This window comes from Callionymus lyra, chromosome 1 (assembly GCF_982586985.1).
Source record: "Callionymus lyra chromosome 1, fCalLyr1.hap1.1, whole genome shotgun sequence".
Classification (NCBI taxonomy): Eukaryota; Metazoa; Chordata; class Actinopteri; order Syngnathiformes; family Callionymidae; genus Callionymus; species Callionymus lyra.
Window position 1 is genome coordinate 15,032,128 of NC_141818.1, and position 22,592 is coordinate 15,054,719.

General features: G+C 38.2%; 1 protein-coding gene across 7 annotated transcripts in view; it reads right to left on the reverse strand.

The window, feature by feature from the left end:
* The window catches only part of rtkna (rhotekin a), an 84,430-nt gene that overhangs the window by 14,401 nt on the left and 47,437 nt on the right, over positions 1-22,592 (reverse strand). Inside the window, exon 1 of one of the 7 annotated variants that reach the window (XM_087794716.1) lies at positions 19,944-20,277. The exons of the other annotated variants lie outside the window; for them this stretch is intronic. Coding sequence (XP_087650842.1) covers positions 19,944-19,967 — 24 coding nt within the window. The 5' untranslated portion in view covers positions 19,968-20,277. Of the gene's footprint in view, positions 1-19,943; positions 20,278-22,592 lie in introns of those variants that run through there. 7 annotated transcript variants of the gene reach the window in all.

Consider the following 22,592-nt stretch of genomic DNA (forward strand, 5'->3'; position numbering starts at 1 on the left):
AATATAAATAATAGCTCAAGTCAGAGGTGCGAGGGAAGTGGAGAAGCACATTACGGAGGCGCGTGCCTCTGAATCTCTGTGAGACCATGCATGAATGTGTGAGCGCCAACACAGAGGATCTTGCTAAGCACACATGTACGTCTTCAATTATTCACCTCCTATCTCAAGCGAGCGAGGGAAAGAATGAAGCTGTGAATCCCCGAATCAAACCTGTGTGGATCCACAAAATAAAAAGCAGTAGGAGTTTAAAAAAATCTTCATCGTCGCAACACGCCGAGCGCTGATTTATTGTCAGCTCTGCTTTAGCATGACGCATCCTCAGCCTTGCCAAGAGTGAGAATTAATATGGAGTTTTATTATTCTCACAGCCAGTGGCCACACCGAGGGAAGGATTAAACATCGCATTTAAATTTGTTGAAATAATTTGTTGTGAAATGAGATTTTCCCGTTTCACCCCCCTGATGCCGACGGAGGAAATGTTTTAAATCAACACAGCGGTGCAGATCAATTTGAAATATTCAGATTAATACGAGTTGCAGGCGTAGCACTTCAAAGAGAGGTTATGGGTATTATTCCTCTAACGTGCCAGTGGTACCGATGATCTGTATTTTTTATTCGACTTCACCGACTCGGTGACTTCATCTCTCTGTGGTGTCGATTAGAAGTGGAAGAATCTGTAGCTTAAGTTGTAGATAAAACGATTACTGATGCATTTGGCAGACACTTTTCTCCAAAAAAACACTTTGAATGGCGGGAGTAGGCTGCGACGCTCACCACCAGGAAACAATGACTAAACTTGTTCTGGGATTGAACCCGCAACTTCTTTCAACCATCTCCCATTACACTTATTTGATGATTTCTCATCTGTGTCAAACTATTAGGTGTGAAATCACAACAACGTTTGTTATATTTAAGACACACAAGAAACAACTTAATAAGTAACACAGTATTAATGTTGGATGAAATATCATTGTGCCAAACACAAGGCCTGGTGGACAGATCTGTGTTATTGCCCGTAGGAGCTATAGGTGTGTAGAGTTCGCTGCTAATAAAGAAACTTGTGTACATATTGATAATTTCACGTTTGTATTTTGGAAGTAACTGCATGAATACTTTGCTAAATTCATCGGGCCTGCAACATGGACTACGTGTAAACGATGCGGATACTTTAACATCTTCGAAAACTATTTATTGCCTTTTCCACTTCAGTTGTTGCAGTACATTATGGGACGAGGTTAAGTAGATGTAGTGTTGTTTCTGGACATGTCTCTGACTGCAGCACAAACAGGTAATATATGAAATTCAACCTTGAATAAACACCAAAGCTCAAATATAAAACGCGTTTCTTAACTTCTTCTAGAACCAACTTGAGCGACGGTCAGCACGTGTGTTCGCACACAATGGCAAAGACACTAATTCCTTCCTTCAACCCCGACACTTCTGATTACCTTCCCGTCCTCCTTCCCCTCACTTATCGTCCACTCTCTAACTCCGTCTGCGCAAATCTTATGAATATTTCATCCTCTTGATTTAAGCTTTTATTCTCTCGCTTCTCATTTTATTTCAGCCTCCTCTTGCACTCCTGTCCGTTCCACTTCAGTGTCCTCGCTCAGCTTTCCTTCCCTCCCTCTCCACCGCTCATCCTCCTCCATACCTGTCCCTCTTTCTACTTCTTCTCGCCCAACTGGAGAGAAAGGAACACAGCGTGAAAACAGAATTTACATTTGGACACTGATTCTTGCTTACAAAGTGTCATTTAGCAGATCACATTTACACTTCCCCACTGTTTTGTTGTGTTTACGCCGCTCATCTGTTTGGGATGCTGAATTCATTTGGGGATTATTTTCGTTGCGAGGAGAGTCATTATAATAGCAAATCCTCAGTGCAGTTTACGAGTGAGCCAGTAGAAGGAGCCAGTGGATCTGCATTGAAACCAAACTAACTAGACTAACAAGTCCTATGAAGATTAGAAATGTAAACCAATTTCCTGTTTTATTCATTATATGTTTTAACCGTTCATGTTGATAACAACGCATCATGAAGATCACATGAAAAGTAAGTGACTCAACTTATGTTACAAGTTTATGTTCAATTCAAAGTGGCCTAAGAAACTCAATGACAAGTAACATGGAATCATCTCAAACACAAAATATTTGTCCCAAAAATGAGCGATTTATTTTAGTGGAAAAAGCAATTCAACATGATAATAATGCAATTTAAAGTTAATATTAACTGAGCCAAAAGGCTTAAATCAAGTCAGACTGAGAGGTTTATCTATAGTTACTGTAAGAAACAGCATAATTCCTTCTTTTTTTTTTTAAATATTACAATTTCTTCTTCACTTGTTTATGATTTTTATCATTTCTCTATAGATTTCAGGATAAGGACTCTTTGCACAAAAGCTATTTTTTATACATGTATATAACATTGATATTTGGCTAATGCTATTATCATCTTATTCTTCATTTATCTTAGCATTTATCAAATGTCTTTACAGTATATTCAGCAGTTCCTTTAGGATTTGGGGATTCATTAGTTCAAAGGAAAGTTCACTCACTCACTCACTTTGATCAAAATTTTATGTAATGTTTAGTGGATTTTCCACTGTGATTTTTTAAATATTCATATAGTCAAATTTCACGTAGTTTTGTTTTATTTTATTTAATCTGTTCAATGTAATCAAAGGTATATAAAAGCTCAACAGGTGTAGTAAAGACTCGAGGTGAGAGTTTTATTAATAGCATTTTAAACCAGCGAGCTTCTGCGTCTGAGCCTCTGGGAGTCGTGGCCCACATCAAACTGGAATCTACGCTCGTGTTCGAGCACATAAAGGAAAACCTTCCTCAAATAAAGGGACATATTTTTTCAATGGGTTCTTTGAAAAGAATAAGTCCTGACGAGATGTAAGGAATGTTAACACACACGCTGTCCTCAGAGAGAGAGAGACAGGTGCTGGACGTTGGCAGATACATGGCAGCTTCAGATGGGGGCGCTATGGATCGCCGCCAGATAGAGGACGGAGGATGTTGGACGTCAATCAGAGACATGTGGTCGAGGGTCCTTTGATGGGGGCTCATGGAGAACGGTGTGTGATCGTGAAACACAAAAGAATCACAGATTCATGAACCATATGAGACATTAAGTTGATGCAGAGAATATAAATTAATTTAGTCTTTTCGCTAGTGAAGGTCACCTTTTTCCAATAACTAAGCATTTAATGTGCTTAATCCTTGTGTAACCTTGACATTATTTTACATAAAAACTTAATATTATTAGTACGTATTATATAATGTTTGAGAGAGGAGCTACTCATTAAATATATGTTTTTAAACATTTTCTGAAACTATCCAATTCCAGTACTAGTTTGTTTTAAATGTATTGCTATTGAAGCATTTACTGATAGGAAAGTTTGTGTGTTTTTACAGGGCCATTAATTACACACATTAGCTCACTGCATATCCAATGTTAAAATGCCAAAATACTCAATTTTAGCATCAAAGAAAAGCCACTAAAACTTAATTAATTTAATACAAACCCTGTCAGGGCAACGCTGGTTATCCAATCCTACCAAAAGGGTTAAAAATAACCTAAAGGAACACTTTTCTTGTAAATCCAGATTCAGATTTACAACAGGATTTTTTTTATTTGAAACCAATCAGAAACTTGTCGTTATTCTTAAGCGGCTAAACATAGCAAACGTTTGGTTTTTTCAAATGTGAAAATTTCCTTTGACTCAAAACGAGTTTTCTGCAGGAAGCACCAACATGTTTTCTCTTTCCCAGCTTTCAATGAACATTCCTCCTCCTGAATACATGTTTTCTCCTTCATGACATTTCTGAGAAAGTTGTGGACCTTCGTGCTAGCTACCAGGTAGAAGCAGCGTTTTTAAAGTTAAAGCAGAAATACAGTAGTTTGCTACTTCTCAGGTCAAAGAAAAAGAGGTAACTAGTCGTGACGCTTCATGAAACAGTGTCATGTTGTTAAGAGGTCAGTAGGTGGCGCCATCAGTTTAAAAATGATGCCATGGTTCATTAGAAAAGTTGTTAAAAACAAAGAAAAATAGTGCAGAGACCGCCATCTAGTGGACTCTGAAAAATAATGACACTGCTTCATGAAGCTTCATCAGACCATCACTAATAACTAATACTACGGAAAATTTAAAGGATCATTGAAAGTCCGGCCTGTAGGCCATTTACGGCCCTGCAATCTCCGTCATTCAAGGTTACATTTGGGGTCCACTATGTTTGTAAGCCATAACTTTTATATAGTGTAATTCCTGCAACTTTAAGCTCAAAGAAGCTGTTGGATTCACTTGATTCAGTGTAATGAAAGTTACAAATGTTGATGTTGTTTTGTATTTTTATCAATGTTGTATTGGTCAATGGGACTTAAACATGAAATTCCTTATGTTTTGAAACCTCTGGTGAGTTTTTTTGCATTACTTTTATAGAGTGAATATAATGTATCTTCCGATCACAGGACACCCCGGACTTAAAAATATGATTTCAATCAAACCAGTTTTGATGATTTCGAAATTGTCATGACATACACCGAAAATACCCACGAGTCGAAACTCCTTATCAACTTTTAACAGGAACATTTTCACTCTCTGGCCTCACTTGAGAATTGACCATCCGTTACACAACAAAGTGATGAAAGTGTGATTTCATATCCCTACAAAACGATGCAAGTGAAGTTTTGCTTTATTATTAGCGACGCGGTGTAACGCCAAGAAAATGCGTGCTTCATTTGTCGCCCGACTAGGTACCAGATGGTCACTTCCACTGCCACCTCTTTCCGTCGCGTCAACGAGTGTGCGTGTCCTCACTTGTGTGTTAAATGAGAGCATCTACGCAAACACACATCGCTGGGGGGGGGGGGGGGGGATTTGACGCCACTGCAGATGGTGTGTAATGGCTTGTTTACGATGCGTAAGGAGCTCCTGGATCGCTGACCCTGGACCTTTTGACCTCTATCCCGAATGGACCAGACGGGCTAGGGTTAATTCCTACAGGTTACCGTTTAAGTTTCAGGTTAAGTCGGGAGGCTGTCTGTGATTGGCTACTGTAGAAGATTGCACCTCATCGCTGCAACAAACCATTTATGACGCGATAAGAGAGGGGTTGTCATTTCTGACAACAGTGGAGAACTGCGGACCAAACCGTTTGACCTCCTTTTCTGTCTTGCACAATTTTTTGAGAACTTCCCAGCAGGACTCAGCCGGAGGCCGGGTTTGTTCTGGACAAAGAAAGCCTTAAATGTTAGGTTTAGCTCCAGCAGGCAAAATATCAAAAGACAAAAAGGACACTAAACTCACAAAAGTGCACCACTTTCAACATCTCCCTGGTTCGGATAATCGCTGGACCGGAGGGGTCAGGAGATGAAAATCATTTTTAAGAAAGGAAATTACCAAAAAATGAGATACATCTGTTTTGAATACAAAAGATGTTTCAAGGAGTATCAAACATGATCTCTCAAGAGGCAAGACTTTGAAAAGGATTATACATTCCTTTTGTTGCGTCCTTACAATGACAGAAATACAAAAAAAAAACATTTATAATATTTAAAGTTATTTGAATGTAACGTGGCAGAGTATTCTTCCGTGTATGAGAGCAACTCTACATTTATTTATCGAACCTTTTAAAGTTTAAAATAGATAACAAACCAACATTTCAAGTGTTTAATACAACTTAACAAACCACTACTGAAGCCAATCCTTCCTGAATTTCTATCATTGAATATTTTTGCACTGAATTAATTCATGTTGATTTTTTGAGTTTCCAATTTTGAGCATTACAAATCCAATGTAATGCACATTTGAATTAAAAATATACGTAAAAAAAGTAATTGAAATTAAAAAAAGTAAAGAAATTGAAAAGAATGATGTAAAATTTAAAGGTAAATAATATTAAAATAAACATTTACTATATATTATCTATATATTACATCGATAATATCAAAAGCCTAAACTGAAGATAACAATCTAACCAAATAATAACATTAAACACAAAAACAACCATAAAACATAATGGACAAAATCAATCAAAAAAGTCATATAACCACAATAGAACATAATAACAATCTACAAAAACATTAAGTATTCTGTTGTGTAAAAAGAAAAGTCCTCATTATTAAATAAACAATATATAAATAATAAAATATATAAGTTAAAGGGACATTCCTTTAGTTCTGTTGAAAAAAAAAAAAAAGACCATTTTCAACAGGAGGACTTAAATGTTATATATATATATATATATATATATATATATATGTGTGTAGTCTGAACCTTCAATTACTCAACAACCACTCGGTACAATCCTAATCCTGACGTGAACACAAAACCCTTCCCAGACAAATATAAACATCGCACACTCTCGGCCACCCGTGTGCACCGTATGCCGGGACTTTACCGAAGAAATCCAGGCTTCTAATTAAGCCGCCGCAGCTATGTCTCCACCCTCTTCCTCCACTTTCTCTCTTTTAAAAAAAACAACAACCTCTTATTCATCCAAACTGCAGCAGCGGTCAGAGATGACCTAAGTGTTGCAAGTGCAAAAACAAAGAAATGAGTGTAGATTATAATCTTAAATGGGGAGTGAGGAAATAAAAAGGACTGTTTGAGGTTTGGATGGAGAGAACACATGTCGCTGGATTGTGTAGGACATGATTACCAAAGTCTCTCACGTCGTAAATGCACAATGAGTAACTGGACGTGGCCGGAGAAGGAAAAGAGAAAACAGACGACGCAGTGACGTAAACACAACAGTCGCCACAGTGTTGCAGACTGCAGCTGCTGCTCAGAGGCGACGCTGACGGGTGCAGGGAAGTGACAAACTGGAACTGGGTGTGTTGAGCTTCGACAACTGCAGGAGGTCAGTGGAGCCAAAACGACCTTCATGAATTACAAAATATATATTTGAGATACACAGACGATTGAGGCGGAGATGGAGTTCACAGCCTAGTCATTCAGGAGATGCTCAGGGTAGAACAGGGTTGGACTGTTTTGGTCACTCATTAACAAGAGTAATCATGAAAAATGTATATATTATAGGGAAAAAAGATAAATATTCCTGTGTGATCACAACAGGGCCAGTATTTTGTCAGATAAAAAGTCCGCTGATGAAAAAACGTATGATTTGAAATCATTAACAGATGAAGAAAAAAGTGAAATAGGGGGAAAGTTAGTGATTAAAATGAAGTGATGTATTAATATTTGGATGGGAAACAGTGATGATGATCAGAAAAGTGAAATTAAAAGAAAATAATGTATAGTACTCAACCTACATCCTGTGCAGTAGAGCAACTTCCTAATGATTTACACATAAATGTTCATTATTGTAAAAAAGAAGAAAGGAACAAACTATTTACAGGGGAAAAATAATAACAAAAATAATGCTTTTTATTTACTTATAATAAATAAATAAACAAAATGGTGAATAAATGAAATTTCATAAAAATAAAAAGTTGTCTAGGAAAAGTCTAAAAATCTACGGGAATTCAATAAATTATAAATATTCCAAAAGAATGAATGTAAAACAGACTAGACATGCAAATACAAATAGAATAGACAGCAGAATTCTTTTGAGATTTTAACAGAAAATCAAAAGCTGCAGAACAAGTATTGAATGACGGAGCTTGGTTCTGTTTCTCTACTGCTTATTGTGTGCGTCAGGGCTCAACGATATATCGGAAAAATATCGATATGTACTTCTATGTCTCGTTGTCGTTAACGTCTCAGTCTGTCTATGAGTTGAGCGGCGCAGCTTGCTAGGCTCAGCTCAGTATATACACGGAAGTAAGACTAGCTTATGAGCGCTACTCAACCGCGAGTGATCCAGTTCAACTCTTTCAACCCCCTTTGCTAAAGCAACATATTGTAAATACTTGTCATCTTGTCGCCGTGGTTTTCCGCGTTCTTATAAGATCGTGGAACTTCTAAACAAGTGTAAACCTGTCCGTCTTTGCCGTATGCTAATGAGCTAAGTTGTTAGCTTCACATCATTTATAAACCGTTATGTGTGCGTGTGCAAGGAGGTGGGATTTATTATTGATTTGGCGATTTCGCGAAGCGCTGGCGGCTCCTTTCTGATGTCGCTCAGTTTTGCGGGAAACCGATGCAAGTCCTGCGAAACTGAGCGTTGTGATACTTTTCCACGATCATGTTGGCACCCAATCACGGAAATAAACCAAAGGGAAATATCGCATGGTTCTTCTTATCTAAACCCCTGGACCTCCCCTACTGTACTTGTGACTGTGCGTGCACGTTGCTACATTTTTAGTTGAAAGAAGAAAGAAAATCGCATTTATCTCAATATCGCAATTTAAGACAGCAATATCGAATATCGCACTTATTTCCAATATCGTGCAGCCCTAGTGTGCCTTATATTATTTTATAATTTTATTCTGTAGTGACACCACAAAAAATTCCAATCAAAGGTTGATTCTGATTGTGAATAAGTAAAGAACAGAACTCAAAGCATCGGTTTAAAAAAACAAGAAAAAAACAGCTCAGATATGAAATGATTTATCAATAAAATAACGTACATACAGTGTATACTGGCGCCTGTGTGTGCGAGTACGTGAGCGGCTGACATTGCTAGCAGCTGCTGTCGCACTCACAGCTGGGCCTGCGGCTCATAACAGCGGCATCGTCACAAAGTACTATATTAGGCAACAACATGAACGTGTTAATATCCTCCATTATGTTTGGTGAGACAAGCAGAAACGCGGGCCTTCATGGACTCGGTTCATATTTCTGCGAAGTGCGCATTCGGGGTGCGGGGGGTTTAACTGTGCTGCAGGAAAGTGAATTTAATGCTGTTCAATAAATGGGTTTAGTGCCATGAAAGCACACGGGGGGCTCCGACTGTGCCAAGCGCTGATCACCTCAGCAATTTATGGGTGCGCTGAAGCTTTCTGGCAGTGACACCGCCGTGCACACTCTAGCCTAATTCTCCGGACCCCCATTCTCATCCGCCACAGCTGCGGGAGAAGCAGAAGAAGAAGTGCATCTGCGACTTCTACCCGGGGTCATAATAGATGTGGTGTTTCCGACTGCAGGGCCGTGTGTGGTCCCCCTCCTCGTGAAGTCCACGAGCAGCGGGCCCGCCGAGTTATGAGTTATGGAACTCTGGGTGCAGGTTACATCGCGGACTCGTAAATAACTGGAGGCTGGGAAACGAGTATATCAACCTACATGGTGGTTTATTACGACTCGGAGAGGCACAAAGAGTCTAATAATGTGGGGTCGTGCTCTTGTTTCTTTATATAAAAGGACCAGAGGGAACGCATGGATGTGTCAAGTCCAATATCTTCAAGATAGACTATTTTAATAGTTCTTCCCCGGATTAAATACAAGAAACATTTGATTACATTTAGATTATTTAGTCAAACTTTCCCATTGTAAGACATTAAGGTTCTGAAAATAACTTATAATATTAATATTATTAATAAGAAATGCACCGAAACAGCCCATACCTCCCCCAAGGAACTTCTTCTTTTTTTTTTTTCGTTTTTTAAATAAGATTACATTTTATAAAACAAATATCCAAACCAAATTGGTAAAAAATCTTCTATTAATTATGAATGATCTCATAGCTAGTGTGCATCGTCTCTGTAGCATGTTAGCCTTTAAGCTTCTGCTACAAACAAAATATAAACTTGTTACATTTCTTTCCCAAAAATGTCTTGCCTCGAGACGACCAGTATTGTTAGCTTTGCTGCATTCTCAGGTTGCTAAACCGCTAACCAGCTTAGCTAGCATACCATAAATAAAGTTGATATTGCAGAATTCTACCCGGAATTAATTAGATTAATAAAGTAATTGGATAGCAATATATGACACTCTACTTTGTAATAAACATAGAACTGGTTTTGTTTTTACAGTTCACTACACAAATGGAAAATAATAATACAAAAATAAAGACCAGTAACTCAATAAACTTTCAAGTATGTAGTAGTATCAAAAATGCATTAAGAAAAAAACTATATAAATATTTTTTTACTTTTTATACTTGGTGTGAAGGATTTGAAGCAATATATAAAAAGGTTTTCGCAGGGAAAAAAACCTTACCCTACCTTGAACAAGCTAACTTTGATCATTATTAATTATTACAAATACACAAGTATTTGTTTAACCCCTATATTTGATTGTATGCTGTGTCTTTTGTTAGTTCTGAACGGAGCTACACACATGAGCCATAAGAAGACATATACGTGACAAAGCTTTCCAAATCCAGATGGAATTCCAGAACATTCCAACAACCATCTATTTCTTGTTCCATTATTAACACGTTTTGGCAATTTCATTTAAATATTTTTTAACTTTAAGTTGGCTAGCAGACAGATAAACGTTAAAACCAAAAATTTTAAGTAGGAAGTTGGATAATAAATTATAAAGTAAAGTCGTTTTGAGAAAAATCTTTAATCATAAAATAGGATCAACTGGTTGCTGTGAAAAATGAATAAAATGTTAATCAACTGCAGCGAGAAAAGGGAGATGAGCTACAATGTAAAGACACGACAGGTGGAGAAACCGAAATGGCACGAAGGAATATTTAAAAACACCGTTTAGCATTCATCCGCGTTGGATATTCACAAACACACTGGATAACTCGACCCGATCTGTCGGCGGTGGAATCAAACTTGGCAGCGTCACTCATCGCCGCTGACATGGGCGGACGGATGAGTTAGACGGTGGAGACGCCACGAAGAATTCCTGATAAGACCACATCGCCAGTGCGTGTCACAAGGTGTGATCGTGACTGACAGCTCTTGGAACGACAAGTCGCCTCACGCCTCAGTAGATTCGGAGAGAGAGAGAGGACTGAAGCCGGAGAAGTGAGGAGGAGGAGGAGGAGGAGAGAAAAATGACAAATCTCTGGCTTCAATCTGTCACGTCAAGCTGGCCAGTGTTTTTTCTTTGCCCTTAACAGTTGAACATGTGTCTGGTTTATAGGTTAAAAAGCCGCTTGCAGTGACTGATAGATCGGGAGTTAAGTTCCTTTCAAAGTTAAGCGTCGCCTTAAAGTTCCTCCTCAGTCATTTGGTTGAAATAAAGAGGGAGTGGGTCGGCTCGGCAACAAACGAATACAAACCCCTGACAGGGATGCATGTGGCCCATATGTGGCAGCGAGGGGACATTCCAGAACAGGAGCTGACGAACGGCTCCTTTCTCCTTTCCCCTCTTAAGCTCCTTTACTTCCACCGTTGGGCGTGTGCTGTTATTCCACTCTCGCTCTCGCAAACCGCTCTTCACACTTAGCGTCTAAAACGTCACGCCATATTTGCAGAGCGCTAATGAGTGGACTTTTGCAAATAAGCAGACCCCATTGAGTCCCCCCTCGACTCCTGGCTACAACAGCTTGACACCGTTACTGTGTCGAACACACACACATATACACATACACACACACACTGGGAGAGCTCGTCCCACTAATCCCAGGCTTTCCTGCCCGTCTGATGCAGGATAAGAAAATCTAGGCTAATTAGTTCAGCAGCTCAAACCGACATTTAAGATGCCAAAATCTGCTCCCTGTTGCCTCCCGTCTCTCTCGACTGTACGGCCTACTACACTCGGAGACAAAGCCGGCAGACTCTTAATACGCATGCAGCTAATTTACAATAATGGACGGCACTCATTCCTCCACAGCGCTCTAAGTACTTACAAGTATTGACTCTCAATATCAGCCACACCGCTGTAATCCCAGATCCCTTATGAAGACTTTTCTTTCTGATTTAGACGTTAGATTCCTTAAAAAAATCATTTTTTTTAAATAAACAAACACACAAGATATAACATTTGAAGCACAGATGAGATTCATGGAAAGATCAACATAAAAATAAAAATAATAAACTGAAATTGAATCAATTAAGGTTCTCCAAGTCAAGTCTGGAACATAAAAACAATGTCAAGCTCCTGAGATGGTGAACGATCAGAAACCTCTTTACTAATTAACCATGTGTCGGACATTATATTTCTTTAAGTGTCAAATAACCTGTAGATACTGTGACAAAACCTAAACAAAGAAAATATGATGAGGAAAGGATTAATTTTAATAAAATTTAAAAATAATTTAAAATAAAAATTTTAGTAAATTAAATCAACTTCATCTAAAATAATCTTGTTTGATTTGTTCACATTAATCTTTATAAAACTCTTATTTTTCTGGATTTTATTTCATTAATCTCACCCAGTTTTTTTTTAATTTATGTAACTATTTATTTATATGAATTACATATTTTATTGTTACAGTTTATTCACGTCACAAGAAGGAACTGTCTCGTCTGCAGTTAATACAAAACTCTGCAGCGAGAATTCTGACCGCTCTAGTAGAAGAACTCACATTCGACCGATCCTTAAATATCTTCACTGGCTGCCAGTTTCTTTCAGGATCAAATTTAAAATTCTTATTTTCAGATCTATTCATGGTCAGGCTCCTCCTTAGATCTGATCTAACCTTACACCCCAGCTCGGGCTCTGAGGTCTGTGGATCAGAATCTACTGATGGTTCCTGAACACCCTTCTGGACCAGAAGAGAGAAATCCTTCCAGGCTGTTGCTCCTAAGCTTTGGAACGATCTTCCTCCCCCTCTGTGTTTGATGATCTACTGACTCCTTCAAGAAACATCTTAAGACACTTTTATTTGTGCAGGGTTTCCCTGACTATCTAGAACTCCTGAGTTTGTCTTATGTGTCTTGACCTTTTAAAGTATATATTTAAACTGTGTATTGTTTTTGATTGTTAAAGCGCTTTGTGACCCTGGTCTGGAAAGGCGCTTAACAAATGACTCTTACTTACTAACGGTGTAAAGAGGATTGGAAGCAGTACAGTATTGTTAATAGGTAAACACAGGATGAAATAGAATGGCACTGACACCACAACAAAACAATATGTTGGGTAAATAAAAATAATTAAAAATATATATGCAAAGTAAAAAATGTGAATTAATGTTTCAATACAAAGAAAGTAGTGAAGGGTATAAAACATTTTTTCCATGATAATGAGTGGAAATAATTATATATAGTAAATACATTAATCTCAACATATTAAACACATAATCTGTTTGTCATTATTGTGATCAACTCATACTGAAATGATTGACGCCCTTTGTCAGCAAAGACATGAATCATCATCAGAAACATTTATCAGATGCATTGACGTAAATATTTCACTAACAATAATATCAACTCCACATAAATCTTTCTAAATTCATCAAATGAAATATGAATATTTGATATAACTTTCCCCTGCAGCAGAAGTAAATGATGCATCTTACTGTCGTATACAAATCGAATAACACCACACACACTCCTCTCCGCCTGCATCAATACTCAGATATCGCTGCGAGCGTGAATGTGACCAATATTCTGCTCTTTTCCTAACGCCCTATTTCAAGTGCCCAGTGGTTGAAGCTGCTTTTATCACCCTCCATTATTCATCACAGTTGCACCGCTGCCTTATTTAGGGAATGTAGTCATTGTGTATATATAACCGCATGTGCTGCCCACACGTGAGCCTCCTCCTTCTCATGGAGGCAAACTCATTCTGGACGTGGTAAGGAAGGGCGTGCGTCCTTGGATGAGGATCGACCTCTGCGATCCCTCCAGTGATGTGCTTGATTCCAATATTCAATATTCTTTGCGTCTTGAAAAAAATATATTTCTATTTCTTGGCTAGATGTAGACAAATGTACTGGATGTACTGTAAACTTCAAGTTAATAAACACGTCACAGGAAGTGTTCACGAGATCCCAGTGTGTCTTGACGACGGCCATAAATGCCGCAGCACTAGTTGCTTTCCAAGGTTAGTAGGAGCATGGTTTCTCCCGCGGCTCTGATTTACTGTGGTCAAATAAACGTCAAGACTGATGCACATGAGGTTAAAATGAGTGATGCGGTGTCATCCTGCTGCACTCACAGCTTCACCTTGTCCATTAACTGACTCTACTTTTATGTACTGTTCAGTAGGATATAGTGATATAGCTCAAGGTTCTTTATTATGATTCTGTCTCACTCTTTTTTACAAATTTTATTTATCATTTTTTAACAGTTGACTAAATTGGGATGTATTCGATTTTTTTTCAAGTATATTTACAATTAACATGCAAATATTAACGCTGCCTTTCTTTTAGGGATTGCAAAGAGACTTCTGTGCGCCCCAGCTTTATGAACAATGAAGATCCAAGTGATGACTGAGAACGAGAGGATACAGTCGACTCCAGCAACTTTTTAATCAAGTGATTGAAATGATAGTTACTTCGCAAAGAGTCACGTGGTCTGTAAATCCTGCAACACCAGAGTCAAGTACTTGAGCAATACTACAAATATTTCATTGTATCTACAGTATCTTAATCTATAGTATTGTCGCCCCAGTACGATACGTATCAAATCACCAATACGCACTCGTATAGTTTAGCTTCTTATGCTAAGTATTGAGGGTAATATATCAGCCACTTTTTAGGAAATATATACACGTATATATATATATATACACATATATATATATTTCAAAAACACTTTTCAGAGGTGATACGGTGACAAGAATCAAATTATTCTGGTGGTAAATCGTACGTCTATCTGGATTTTTTTAAATCTTAGTATTCCCTTCAATGGCTATTAACTGCTGTTGCTCATGTGCCCTTCTTCACTGTACCTGATGTTCTAGGGGTTACACTGGTGACGTCCAGTGATTAAACTTCTTATACTTAAACTACTGCATTATTATACAGGCAAGTAAAAGGAGCTCCTTGGCGGATGTATGTACTCTCTCCGTGCTTCTAGGGTGTCAGTCTTTACTAGGTTGTTAATGGGATCTTTACATTTTGACACATTTCTGAGATTCAGAGTCTTACATGTGGAATTTGTAAAGATAAACAAGTTTATTATCGGTTAAATGTCCAACATTTTTGTTGCTTAAATTTGCTGATTTAACACAACGTATAAAGCTGAGGGTTGCTAAAAGCGATGTTTAAAAAAGGAAGAAGAAAGATAAGGTAGAAAAAGAACCAGTGTCAAGTTGTGTGGCAGCATGCTCGCCCGCACACACCACGTCTTGTGTGTTTATTCAACCTCCATCTGTGCTGGTGTAAACTAATTGCAGCCAGACAGAAGTGCACTTTGTTTTACTCCTGTAGGGAATGTACACCCATCATTATGCACAACATATGCTCACTGTTTATTTTAAAAAAGCAGGTCTACCAGGAGATTATTGTTATTCTATGCATTTACATAAAATGGCGATAAGATGCGGAAGGCGGCAGCAAACAGCAGACAAACATGCTTATCCAGAAAATGATCATCATCAGCACAAGAAATCATTCACGACTTGTTTTTCTTGGCTTCAATACAGAGGTCAGAGAAGCATCGTCAGTGTGGAGCTATTTTAAAGCTTAGCTTGGAAACTAAATAAATGAGAAAAAAAAACAAACAGGATTTCTTGTGTTGTGTTTTGGCTGAATTCCACAGATTTTTCATGTTTGTTTTCAGCGTCGAAGCCATCCACTCAGATGGTGTGTGCCGAGGATGGATACTGTGTGCGAGGATTTTATTACCATTGATTTTTATGGCAGCTTTTCATCAGCAGGATGAGAAGAAGCCGGCGTAAAACATCACTATATCTCGGTAAAGAACAAAAGAGAGTGAGTCCCGAAGATGACAGCCACTCCAGATAACCTTGACCGATAGTTACAGGCAGATTGATATCCGTGACCGGCAGCTCGTCTGGTGATCCGTCTGCTCCATCAACATCTATTCTTTCCGTTCTCAGATCATCACTCCTCCCTAATTGTCGTCTCTTTATCCGCCTGCCTCTTCTATTTGAAATCACCCTTATCTCCAAGTATTCAATCAACAAAGAGCAGCACACAACTTGTGACTTTTGCGCAAACATGACGTTTATTTAGAAGCAGTTTTCTATTCAAATATCATTCTACATTATATTAGTGTTTGTCCGCTGCAACTACAATCTTTAAACCAATTCAATTATTTTTATAGAGAGTTCAATATACCGTATATTACATTGATTTAATGTCTTCATTCAAGCTTAGCATATATAAAGATATCCCTGGTATGTAATGAAAAAGCTTGTGCATGTCTTTTTCTTTTGTTTAGGCTTTCCTTTGCTTCCCATCAAAAGTGCTGAACTAGTAAAGCACTCTAGAGTGATCTGCAGAAGAAAGACTATATCGGATGTTAAAGAAACGTGTTGCCGCCACTTATGTTAGCATCATATATACAACTAGCAAAATTAGCAAGTGAGCTAACTATGCTACAGTATGTGAAGCTAAAAAAAACACTTTGCAATCAATTTGAAACAAAGTATGTCAGGATAAAGGTAAGTTTGTATAATGTAAATGCAATCATATCTTATCGTATAATTATAGTAGAAAAACATAAAGGCAAATTTAGAAAGTAGCATCTGACAGCGTCAACATTTGCAAAGAAGCAACGTCATTGATTTGGGAACTAAATGTGGCGGAAACGGTTGATTTACATTCAATGCAAAACAACCACATGAGAGTTGAAATTCAACCAGCTTCACCAGACTTTCTATTTATGTTTCCCTCAGTAGAATTGAATAAAACGGATAAAAGAGAAATGTTTATGACTTTATTAATAATTTCAGTTTTCATTGTGCATTTTTCTTGTATCATTCTTTGTAAACAGTAGATATACCTTATTTGTTTCAGGACTTATTGGCCCTCTTTAACACATTTTCATTTTTCTTTTTTAAATAGTTTTCTTTGGCCCCTTACAACAGAGCCACTATATAATGTGGCCCTACTGCCTGAGCTAGATATTGAGAGACTTAGGAAGATCAAAGCAAAGAGAAACAACTCGGCATAAAAACAACTTTAAAGCTTTGCTATATTAGTGAGTAAAAGAGTTTGTTTTAAAATAATAGTTCACTCAAAATTCAAAATTCACTAATTTTCTACTCACCCTGAGTGAATGGCGACTAATTATTTTTGGAGTAATTTGTTTCTGTAACGAGTTATAGGGAAAAATGTAAGTCAATTTTAATAAAGCGACTCGAGTTCAGCTGTCTTTGTCTTCGTCCAAACGACACTTAAAGCATCCAAATACCTCCATAATGCTCGTCTCTAACGTCCATCTTGTATTGAAGAGGAATCATCAGAAAAACCTAAACAAATCTATATTTTACGCTTTTTTGTAGCAGAGGTTTAAACAATAACATGCTAAAAAGACAGGAAGTAATCCAGGTAAATACCACGATCACCTACAGAGTCGACAACAGACTGAAGGCACTCGCAGTATTTACCTGGAGTACTTTCTGTTTGTATAGCAGGTTAGCCTTATAGCTTCTGCTACAAACAAGCTTAAAATATAGACTTCTTTAAGTTTTTCCGAAACAATTCCTCTTGTCAATGCTTCAATACAATATGGGCATTACAGACAAGAACAATGGAGGTATTTGGATGTTTTTAAGTAAGTATTTTTCGGACAAAGACGTAGCTGGCTTAGCAGCTAGCCTAGCAACATCCACTAAAAACAAGGGTAAAAATATAGATTTGTTTTCGGGAAAAAATCCTCTTGTCAAGGCTAAGATCCAAGATGAACGTTACATATGAGTACTACGGAGGTATTTGGATGTTTTTAAGTACATATTTTTGGACGAAGATGAACCTGAGCTAAAACAAAACGGATTACTAAATAATTCCAACCCTTAGTCGCCATGAGGGTGAGAATTTCAGGTGAACTAACCTGCTATTTTCTACCTAGTTTGACTAGACCCAGTTCTTCTCTGTACACTGCTGTAAAACAGGGCTGCAGCTCTTTGTAGGCTCCTGTGTGCCGAGGAAGAGCATCTATCTCTGCCCCGCCAGTGTCCTCCGGGGGAGAGAGCTTTAGGCAATATCAGCAAAATGACCTCTGCTGCAGCCACAGAGAAGCAGGAGGAAGAAGAAACACCCGCACATGCCACTGCAGAGGTGGAGGAAGGTACGAGGTGGAGACGAGCCAGAGACACTTGAGATGGTGATGGAGGGATGGAGGAAGAGAGAGAAAGATAGCTATTCTGCAGTAAAGTGGTTATTGATTGTAAGACAAGCACCCGGGGGTTACATAGACCCGGGATCTTACCAAGGGGATGCTGACTCTTCCGGAATAATTACTTCAAATGATTAACATCTCAATTAAAAAGGCTCTCAGCAAAGATGCTAATTCTCCGAAGCGGCAACACGAAGCACTGATGTAACTGCAGAGAAAATGGATGCTGGTAAAATAGAGTGACCTTTTCACAACCAATGGTCGGAGCTGTAGCAGTGCAATGTAAAAGAAGACGCACACATTGACGTGTGTTTCCGGGAAAAGGCAGATATCACATGTCTTCATTTTTTCACTTTGTGACTGATGCGCATGACCTTTGAAAATCAGCAGGAAAACGTTGAAGTCAGTGTCTAGTAAACAGAGCAGCCTGTTATTATGTAAAATGACGGGCATTCACAGACAGGGGTGCAGCCAGATGTTCGGTTGTTTCGTGCTCAGATAGATGTTTTTTAGAAATGCATGGATTCAGAACGACAGCCCGTCACTGACGCTTTAATGCGGCTGAGGTTTCTGTACAAAAATACCTTGAAAATCAACAAACACTTAAACAGCATCAGGAGTTTCCAACAACATATGTGGATATCATTCCTCATAGGAAATGAAACGTGGATTCCAAGTATATTTCTACTCCCCTCATTGTCAAAGCGAGTGCCAGATTGAGGTCTGGGTTTATTTTCGTACGCAAGCTCGGTTTGAATCTGAAACTGCCATAAAACGGTTAAGCTGAGGAAACTTGCTGTGGTTGGCTTTTGAAGTGAGACGCCAAATCACGTTTGTTTTCCCTGAATTATTGTGAAATCACTTACTGAAAAACATTTGTTTTCTTATCATATAAAAAAAACTCAAAATATGTTGGCACAAGATCCTTTGATTCCAATCAGATTTACCATTATTTGATGAACATGGGATGTGTATTAGCATGCTAACAAACTTTATAAGAATATATATAAACGACTGCTACATCAACCACTTTACTAAATAAAAACTGATGCATAGTAAGACTTAAATTGTAATGTTTCAAAGTCGAATGAACAATATATGTTTCATTCTTTGAGAGAAACCGTGATGTTAGCATTGTTAGCTAACTTGTTAGTTACTGCTAGCAACCATTTGGCCATCTTTAATTTTTCAAATAAAAGCATGACTAGTTCTTGACATCAGAATATTAAAGTTTATATAAAATAAGGAACAAGTATAGCTCCAATTAAGTCTCCAACAATGTATGGTTTCACCCCCAAAGCCACATTAAATTGAAAATGTAAAGCTGTAGCTTTAAGCTAACGTGGCTACACAGTTACCTCACTTAGCTTGACACAATGAGGAAAGAAATCCACTTAAATTAGGATTAATATAAATATGTTTAGTCACTGTTAAGAGGAAACACTTACCCACAGCTTCCTCAAAATGAATTTAAAAAAATGAGGTACAAGCACAAAATATATCTCTCGATCTCATGTATACTGATGAGTATATCAGTTAAAATAAAACACCATTAACCACTGAAACAACACCAACCAAATTATAATAAATAATCCAAATAAATGCCTGAACATAATTTCTAAAACAATGACATAAAAACGGATGCATCAGTACCTGTGTCACCTTTAAAGTCTATGACAGAGAAACAATGTAAACAATGATGACGTCATTAACAACTTTTTTTTGGATCAAACCATCCTCTTGACTTCCGAGTTTAAGTTAAGAAAGACTTAAAGAAGGTGAGAGTCTTGAAGTGTTGCGTCAACTGTGACCAGTGGCGCGTCACGAGCGTCCGACGGTGACGCGTGAATCCGGAGTGATGACGTAGAAAAAACCCTCTATAGCGCACCCATCCTTCACCGGGAGCTGACGATAAAAAATAAAAAATGTCTTACCCTCTGATTCTTTGAGTTATTCATCGTGTTCCTGGAGCTCAAGTCCTTAAAGTCTTAAATTAAAAAATAAAATAAAAAATGTCACGCAGGCGCTTTGACGCAACAAGAACTCAGTGTCCGATAGATACATCCACGGCTCGACCTTTAGAAGTTGTCAGGGGTCTCTGGCGGGGGTGCAGGTGAGATGGCGGTCACGCGCGTATCGAATCTCTCCCGGGTTCCCCCCGCAGATCATCTTTGAGGTTCCGATCCGGTGTGTGTGTGTGTGTGTGTGGACGGAGTGTGTCTCCCCGTCACAGCAGCACCGAGAGAGAGGCTCAAGACTGACCGACCAACCGAGAGGCGCTTCCCGAGGAGGCGTGTGTGTGTGTGCGTGTGCGCGCGCCTGTTCATTCCTGTGAAAGGGGACTCGAGTATTTTAAGACGCGTTTAACCCTTTTCGCGACCCGTTGACGACCACGTGACATTGCTTGCAAGGACATCCCAGCAGTACGTTCGACAATTGTTCATTTTTTTGATGCGGAATCCTGATCATTTTGAGTGTAATTTTACCTTAACAAGTAGTATATTTGAAGTACATTTTTATCAATACTCATACTCAAGTATAAGTGTAGTAAGTTCTAAGGTATATTTACTTGTAACGTACTAAAAACATACTCATTTATACTTAGTAATAATAATTTAAATTTACAGAATTCATTGTTATTATCTCAGTGTACTGAGTATTTACTCAAGTCTTTTGTTTAGTTTTGCAAAATACAATACACTACTAAGTCAAAGTACACTAGCAAAGTACAGTATTCTCTATACTACCAGTGTGAAGGTATATACTTCTGTAGGATCTTGTAAATTGCATTACATTTAAACGTCTATCGCGGGAAGCAAACCGGCAACACTAAATTTCTCCCACATACTCTGCGACCACAAGTATGTCACCAGTAGATTCCAGTACATACATTATGGCAATTATTGCACAGTTTACTTCTGAATTACCACAATAATACAGTTGCCCAATGAAAAAAGAAGTATACTTTAACTGAAGTACATTCCATTTTACCGATTTCAAGTATAAATCAGTGTATTATTTTAAAGAATCATATGCCAAGTATACTACTTCAATTTTAGAAAACAAGTATACTCAGTACACTTGAAGATACTTTTTTAAACAAAAAAACAAACACCACCCTCACCCTCCACCAGTTTATGTTACTTAGTTTCTCAGGCAACTGTCTAAAAATTACCTTTTTTCGGTCAGTTGAAATTCGCCCACAACGGAAAATTGGCTCATTTTTTTCTGACTCAACTCTGTTCACATGGCTCTGTAGTCAATGTGCAGAAAAGTACATCATATTTTCCCACCTACATGGGCACAACCATGACTCAAATAAACCGTTGAAAAAAGAAAAAAAAAAAAAGGCGTCTGCCTTCACTCGTGTTTCATTTGTGACAACACAAAGGCTTCCATTCAGGACAACTTTTCTCTTTTGCTTTGAACTAGTCGTGTTCCTCATGAGAAAATGTTGCCTTTTTATTACGGCTATTACGCGTTTAGCGATATTCCTCCCTCTTCTTGACATACTTTGGTTTATCCTCCCTCGGTGTCTCAGTGACCTCTTGTTGCCGTGTTGAGCTAAATCAGGTCTCCTCGCTTAATCACTGGCCGGCTTCCCAGGACTGTTTGAAAACATCTTCCCTGACCTTCATCTGTCATTTTCAAGATGTCCACTGTATCTTCTCCGTCTAGTGCTACCACTCATTGTTTCTCCATGCAATAAAGCAGCAGTTTTGAAGGTCAATATGTGGTCGTTCTTAAACCGACGTGACCAAGCCAATGAAATTCAAACATATGGTGGTACTTGACCTGTTAAAAAGATATATATATAAAAAGGATTACCCAGTTCAAACATTGGGGGGAGCCAAAAACAAATGCTTTCAATCTTCCATAGTGCTGCTTGAAAGACTGCTATGTTTGGCACCACATCCATGTGTCAAGTGACATGTCCTGTGTCAAAGTGTCCCCTTTATTGTCCTGCTATTTTGGAAACTACCCTTTAAACATAAAATAAAAAAAGGAAGTAGAAGTGCCTTCAACAGGCTTTTCCCCATATATGGATAATGTTTAAAGGCTTTCTGGACAGTAATGAAAAGTTTTCTGGCTCCCTCTAGTAGGGTTGGGTATCAAGTATCAAGAATCGATTGGAACTGAGACCAATTTTTAGTTCTCTTTGAATCTTTCAAGAGTTACAATGTTTAATCCTGGCTTCGATGACGAGTCTACAAACTGGAAGAAGAAGCCACTGAACACCAACGAGGAAGCGTCCACAAAAAGTGTTTTTAAAACCAAGTGAGTCAAGCTTGGACAGCGGTCCAAAGCACCGAAACACTTGCGACAAGATTATTTGATGCAAAAAGAAGGTGCGCGACGAACATGAAAAAGCACCTTGTCCCGAGTTCACAGAGTAGAAATAAAATCCTTGAAGTGCTGTGCCGACCATCTTCTACTACCTCTGCCTCTGGCTCTGAGTAAACTGTATTCATAATTTAAATTCAAGTTCATGGATTTATTTTATTTATGACTGCCCTGTGAGAAAATCCTAGTAAAGTTTATAAAAAGTAAACATTCCACAGAGTTTAAAATGTACGCAGAAG